This window comes from Plasmodium falciparum (genome assembly GCF_000002765.6).
Source record: "Plasmodium falciparum 3D7 genome assembly, chromosome: 13".
Lineage (NCBI taxonomy): Eukaryota > Apicomplexa > Aconoidasida > Haemosporida > Plasmodiidae > Plasmodium > Plasmodium falciparum.
In genome coordinates, this window is record NC_004331.3 from 2,000,001 (window position 1) to 2,007,500 (window position 7,500).

General features: G+C 19.7%; 4 protein-coding genes across 4 annotated transcripts in view; 1 reads left to right on the plus strand and 3 right to left on the minus strand.

Annotated features, from left to right (window-relative positions):
• Positions 1 to 680: 680 nt before the first annotated feature.
• PF3D7_1349800 (GPN-loop GTPase, putative) lies at positions 681 to 2,000 on the plus strand (the record flags this gene model as incomplete). The annotated part of the gene is made up of 1 exon (XM_001350175.1): positions 681 to 2,000. One exon carries the CDS (start codon positions 681 to 683, stop codon positions 1,998 to 2,000), a length of 1,320 nt encoding a protein of 439 aa, XP_001350211.1.
• A 428-nt stretch (positions 2,001 to 2,428) lies between these two features.
• On the minus strand, positions 2,429 to 2,989 carry PF3D7_1349900 (conserved Plasmodium protein, unknown function; the record flags this gene model as incomplete). The annotated part of the gene is made up of 1 exon (XM_001350176.1): positions 2,429 to 2,989. One exon carries the CDS (start codon positions 2,987 to 2,989, stop codon positions 2,429 to 2,431), a length of 561 nt encoding a protein of 186 aa, XP_001350212.1.
• Positions 2,990 to 3,331: 342 nt separating this feature from the next.
• Positions 3,332 to 5,134, minus strand: PF3D7_1350000 (conserved Plasmodium protein, unknown function; the record flags this gene model as incomplete). Its single annotated transcript, XM_024473241.1, has 8 exons — positions 3,332 to 3,466; positions 3,588 to 3,668; positions 3,868 to 3,997; positions 4,188 to 4,261; positions 4,331 to 4,410; positions 4,571 to 4,635; positions 4,725 to 4,797; positions 4,969 to 5,134. The coding sequence occupies 8 exons, from the start codon at positions 5,132 to 5,134 to the stop codon at positions 3,332 to 3,334; spliced, it is 804 nt and encodes a 267-aa protein (XP_024328924.1).
• An 827-nt stretch (positions 5,135 to 5,961) lies between these two features.
• Positions 5,962 to 7,500, minus strand: part of PF3D7_1350100 (lysine--tRNA ligase) — a gene marked incomplete at both ends in the record, with an annotated part of 1,989 nt that continues 450 nt past the window's right edge. The window contains one exon of the mRNA XM_001350178.1: positions 5,962 to 7,500. This exon is cut by the window's right edge and continues 10 nt beyond it. Coding sequence (XP_001350214.1) covers positions 5,962 to 7,500 — 1,539 coding nt within the window.

The following is a 7,500-nucleotide window of genomic DNA, read 5'->3' on the forward strand; positions in this document are numbered from 1 at the left end:
AAGTTTAATATAATATATTTTTAAATAAAAAAAAAAAAAAAAGACTTGCTTCTATTCTATAATTTGTCAAATAAATTACGTAAATAAAATATTATATATATATATATATATATTATGTTGTCATACTTAACAAAAAATGCAATTAACAGTAAATTAGTTTTTATAGAACATTCATATGGTAATATTATATATATATATATATATATATATATATTTTTTTTTTTTTTTTTTTTTTTTTTTTTTTTTTTTTTTCTTGATCATATAAAAATGAAACATACAGTTTTAATAAAAAGAAAAGAAAAAAAAAATTAAACATTATATATTTAAAAAAATTAAGATAGCATATTTTAATTATTTTATTTTTTATTCAAAAAAAAAAATAATATGTATATTATATATATATATATATATATATATATAATTAAAATAAGAAAGCAATTTATTATTAGATATATTTTTTTTATAAATATCAATTTAAATATTAAGAATAAAAATATTTGTATATATATTAGATAATTTTGGTCCAGAAAAAAGAAATTGATAAGGATAAATATTAATAAATATATTTCATCTTATAAGAATAAATATAATATATATATATATATATATACCAAACGTATAAGACTTTATTTTTTTTTTTTTTTTTTTGATGTGATTTTTATTTTCCTTTTTGTTTTATTATGAAGTATGGACAAGTTGTGGTCGGTCCTGCGGGTAGTGGGAAGAGCAATTATTGTAAAATGATGAAAGAATTTATGAAAATAAAAAAACGTAATTGTTATGTAGTAAATTTGGATAGTGCATGTGAAGAATATTATTATGAAAGAAAGAAGAAGCCTATAAATACTACATATAATATAGAAAAAGAATTAAATGATTATTATGATACGATATATGATATAGATATAAGAAATTATGTAGAAGTAAATAATTTAATGGAAGAGCAAAATTTAGGGCCAAATTGTGCTTTATTAAGAAGTGTAGAAATATTATATGAGAATTCTTATTTATTAGAAGATGAATTAAATAATTATGATGATGATGATAATTATTTTATTATAGATACGCCTGGACAAATTGAATTGTATACACATACCGATTATTTTAAAAAAATTTTAAATATATTCAGTGAACAGAATATAAGACTAGTTATTGTTTTTTTAATAGATATTTCATTTATTAGTTCTAATACAAAACTTTTATCGGCTTATCTTACTAGTTTATCCACTATGATAAATTTTGAACTACCACATATTAATATATTAACCAAATGTGATTTATTAATTAGTAAGAATTATTATCATGAATTTAATAATTTTAAAAATCGAAATAACTTTTTTTATCAAAAACAATTATATAAGAAAATTAATCAAAAATTAATATATTATAAAAAACAAGGAACATATCAAAAGAATAATGCCGAAGAAAATGATCTTTATAATAATAACCATAATTTACGTCATATGAAAAATAATTATCATAATTTAAATTTAACTAATCAAGAACACAATCAAAATAATGATGAAGATGATAAATCATTTCTTGAAGAAATCGAATTTATTAATAATACCAAATCATTCAAAGATGAATTTGTATTATGGTCAGATGTTGAAAATACAAGTGTATCAAGTTATTCTTCATTTAATTCTAATCAAAAAGAAAATAATAATTCCATTTATAATTCTTCTGATGAACAAAAAAGTGTTATATCGGATGAATGTGAAGAAAGTATATATAAAAAAAATTATGAAAAATTAAATGATATCCTTTCCTTAGATCCTCATGATATAATAATTACTGCAAATAAATGCATGTCAAAAAAATATTATAAATTAAATAATGCCTTTGCAAATATAATAGAAGATTTTAATTTAGTTTCCTTTTTACCCTTAAATATATATGACGATGATAATGTAGATTTTATTATTAATTCGATAGATATGATAATACAATATGGCGAGGACAAGGATGTCAATGATAATTATGACATGTTTTCTTGAATTAATGGAAACAAGTCAAATGATCTTTATGCATATAAATGTTCATATAAATGTTCATATATATGTAAACATAAACATAAACATAAATATATAAATATATATATATATATTATATATATATTTATATTGTTATATATTTATATTTTTTTGTACAAAAGTTATTACATTTTAAAGATAATATTAACAACAATTTATTATTTACTTTATTTTTAATTATATACATATGTATATATTTATTTATTTATTTAAAAACTTAAAAAAAATTATATGTTCATTGTAGTTAATTTTTTTTTCATTCATACCGTAGCTGTTTATCAAAAACACTTACCGGTATATATACATATATTATTAATAAAATACGTTTATATTTTCACAAAAAAAAAAAAAAAAAAAAAAAAATTAAATATTAAAATATATATACATATATATCACATTTCGTTGCCCCGTATGTTCAGGTTTCTAATATTATATGGATGGACACCCAATATTCCCATATATTTATTTAATAAATATTTTGTTACTTCTGAAAATACTACATTAATATCTTCAAAAAATTGTCCTTCAATATTTATAACAACAATATTATTTTCTATTCTTATTAATTCTAGTATACTATGTTCTGTAAAATAATATGGATAATCTTTTTTAAAAATTTCTATGTCTTTTTTTACCTCATCAAAGGTTGGTATATAATTATATTTATTTCGAAAAATGTTCGAATTATTTATAAATGGTTGTTTCTTCTCATCATCATTACTATCACATAATTTCTTATTTCTGTTGTTACTAAATTTCTTTTTTTTATAAACAAAATTATTATTATTATTATTATTATAAGCAATATTTTTCAAAGAATTGTGTTGTACTATAAAAAATATACAAGATGAGGGATTTATATGGCCGTAAAGTACTTTATTTCTCTTCAATAAATAGCAATATGATAAAATTATTTTGTATAAAATAAGTAAATATAAAAATATAAATTTCATTTTTTTTTTTTTTTCTTTTTTATTCTCACAAAAAAAAAAAAAATACTGTCACCCCTATAACTCAAGGATCACATAAATATATATATATATATATATATATATATGTAATCTATATTATAGTTTGAATATAACACAAATTTGTTTCCTTTTTATGACATAAAAAAAATATATGTTACATTTTATATAACCTTTCTCACATATTATTGAAGAAAACTTATTTTATATATATCCCACATGGTTATAAAATATATATACAATATATATGTATATACATTTTTATTTTTTTTTATTTTTTTTTATTTTTTTTATATTTTTTCTTTTATTTTTTTTGTTCCTTACTAATTATATTTTATAAGATATTTTATTATTACATATACTTTTGCCTTGAATTCTTTTTGTTATTAAATGCTTTTTAGTTGATGTTTTACTTAAACTTTTTTTTAAATATAGATATTCTTTTTCTAAATCGTTATAATCCTAATAATTTATATATGAATGTGTACGCGCGTTAATATTTAATAATAGTCGAGATGATAAGATAAAAAAAAAAAATATATATTTATATATATATATATATACATATATATATATTACTAACTTCTTGTAATAACTTAAGTTTATTTCTCAAATTATTCAGAGCAAGATTATCGTTGATATTTCTTATATTCTCAAGAGCTTCCTGTAAAAAATATAATCATATATCATATATTATATATATATATATATATATATATATATATATATTTATGTGTGTGTGTTCTTTATTTTTTATAAACCATATATTCACTTAAAAAAAAAAAAAAAAATGAAACTCTGAATGACTTTTTTTTTTTTTTTTATTTTTTTTTTTTTATTAATATATATATAATTTATCTTACTTTGTTTTTCTTTTCCCTTTCTTCATTTTGTTTAATTAAATCATTTATTTTTTCCTTATATTCTAATACAACTTTGTCGTGTTTTTCTTTACAAGACTTTAAGTATGACGACAAGTTATTTATTTCTTTGCTTTAAGATGAATGGAAATAAAATTAGGATACAAAAGAAGAAAATATTATTATATATAAAATATAAGAAGGTTATAATTATAATATATTCTATGACATAATCTATTCTATGATATTTTATTTTATTATATTATATTGTGTTATATTAATTTTTTTTTTTTTTTTTTTTTTTTTTTTTTTTGAGCAATTACTCTTTTGAAGATATATCTAAATCCAACTCTACAATAACACTATTAAGTTTAAGCAACTCATTTTTTAAGATTCTCTAAAATGAAGATATTTCAAAAATTAAATGATTAAATATATACTTATAAATAATATTTGTATATATTACCATTTGTTTTTCATATTCCTCGTTTTCTTTTTCTTTTTGGATTTTCAAAATTTTTATTTTATCTTCCATTAGTTGCTTTTCTAAAGAAAAAAAAAAAAAAAAAAAAAAAAATATATATATATATATATATAATTAGACATAATTTAAAAAATAATATACGTATTATATATATATTTCTTTATTTTAAAACATTTCTATGGGATCTTATCAAATGATCATATTAAAATATATTGTAATAACCTAATTCCTTTTCCTTATTAATCTCTTCTATTTTTTCTTTCAATTCCTCATTCTGTCTCTGCACACTATAAGGTAATTATAAAAGAACACATAAATAATATTTAATATCCATTGGTATATACATTAACTTAATCATATTTGAATTTCATTTTACTCTTCAAATATATTTTCGTTCTTTATTATTTTATGAGTCTGCTCAGATATTCTTAATGAGACATCTAGATTGTCTAGGTGTAATATGTAAAATGTAAGTATGAGGAATTAGGTTTTAAATATTTTACAAAATAAAAATTATGTTGAACAACACATATTAAATATATATATATATATAATATATATGTTTTTTTTTTTTTTTTTTTTTTTTTTTTTTTTTTTTTTTAATTTTGTATGAATTGTACTTTTCCTTTCCTCTTCATATTTTTCATTTATTTCTTGGAGACTTATCAAGGCCTGATTTAATTTTAATTCATATAATTTTTTTTCTTTTAATAAATGTTCATAAGATTTTTCTAAATTTGTACAACTACTTAAAAAGTAATTTATATCAAAAGGGGGATTAACCATTTCAAATATTAATATAAGAAAAAAATAATAATAATAATAATAATAATAAATAAATTAAAAAATGTAAAACATAAAATATAAAATACAATATAGAAAATACAAAATATATAATGAAATAATTTCTTATAACAGAAAAATTTTGAAATCCATGTCTTATAAGAAATGACACATATATATATATATATATATATATATATATAATATTTCATATATTTATTGATTTATAAATTTATGTTTCCGTAGGTTTCTTTTTTTTTTTTTTTTTTTTAAATCAAAAAAAATCATTCTATAATATATATATATATATATATATATATATATCATTTTACCACTCCAATGTACATACATATGAATTACAAATATATTTTGTCATCTTAACATATATATATTTTTATTTATTTCATGTTATGGTTTTTATGCCTATAAAATTATGATAGTGACTCACATCACCCAATTTTTTAATTTGTAAAAAAGTAATAAAATATAAATAAGACAGACAATAATTTATAACAAAAAATATATGCATATATATGTACATATATATATATATATATATATATATATATTTTTGTATAGGATAAAAACATTTGGACGTTAAAAAATTAAAAAAATAATAATATTATAACAAAATAAATATTCCACATGGATGTTAAAATAGAATATTAAAAAATGATTAAATTTTTTTTTTTTTTATTAGAAATAGATATAACAAGTGATAAAACAAAAATAAATAATACGCATATAAATTTGTTTATATATATGTAAAAGCATTTGCGCAGTGGTGGTCTCCTTTTATTATATATTTAATTTTTTTTTATTTTAATATTTCAATTTGCTGGTCGCATAGTGGGAAATAATATAACATCTTTTATGGAATTCTTGTTGGTTAAAAACATAGTAATTCTATCAATACCTAATCCTAAGCCTCCGGTAGGTGGTAAACCATATTCTAGAGAAGTGCAGAATGCCGAATCGAGTTGTGCTGCTTCAGTATCACCTTTTTCTCTATCTTTTTGTTGTAATTTGAAACATTCTTTTTGTTTAAAAGGATCGTTTAATTCTGTGTAAGCATTTAGAACTTCTTTTCCACAAATAAACATTTCTAATCTTTCTGTGAGCCCAGGTTTGGTTCTGTGGTATTTTGCAAGGGGGCTCATAATTTGTGGATGTTCAACAATGAAAAATGGTTTATCGTTATATTTATTTTCTATAAAATGAGAAGCTAGTTGATCTAATAATTTGGCAGCTGTCGGAGGATTAGGTAATTCGATTTTATGTTCTTTAATAATATTAATCATTTTTTCAATAGTTTCATTTGAATCGAATGGTTGCTCTAATATGGTGTTGGTTACTTTTTCTATTTCCTCTACAATGGAAACCTTAGGATAAGGTGGTGTGAAATCTATTTCTATCGGTTGATTTTCTGGACCATCTTTATTATATGAAATTTTATATGTACCAAATAAATGATATACTAATTGTGAGAAGAAATCTTCTGACCATTTTATTAAATCATTATAATCAGCATATGCCCAATAAAATTCACACGAAGTAAATTCAGGATTATGTGTATTATCTATACCTTCATTTCTAAATACTTTACCAATTTCATAGACTTTATCTATACCACCTACTATTAACATTTTTAAAGGTAATTCAGTAGCTATTCGTAAATATAGATCTAAATCTAAATCATTATGATGTGTAATAAATGGTCGTGCATTTGCTCCACCGGCTATTAAATTCATCATTGGTGTTTCTACTTCAAAGAAACCTCTTTCATTTAAAAAATTTCTTAAGAAATTAATTATTTTTGTTCTTGTTACAAAAGTATGTCGAGATGATTCATTTATTAATAAATCTAAATATCTTTGTCTATATCTTATTTCAGTATCTTTTAAACCATATTTCATAGGTAACATATGTAAACAAGCTGAAAGTAATATAGTTTCCTTAGGGAAAATACTTAATTCACCTTTCTTACTTTTACCAGGAAAGCCTACAATACCCACAATGTCACCTCTTCTTATCTTATCATAACATTCAGCGAAATTACCTTTCTCATGATTATGAAAAGAATAATTTGCTAACACTTGAATCTTCTCTCCATCTCCAACCAAATCAAAGAAACGTAATTTCTGACCAGAAGCAGATACTCTCATTATACGACCGGTAATATTTAATATGGTATCTTCTAAATGTTCCCCATTACCTAAATCTTTATATTTCTCAATAAACTCAGGAATACTTATTGTCCTCTCAAATTTGTGTGGATAAGGGTTGATTCCTTTATCTTTTTGGTCTTGTATAAATTTGGATCGATTTTCAAAATATAATCTTGGATCCACTTCACCTTCCTCCTCTTT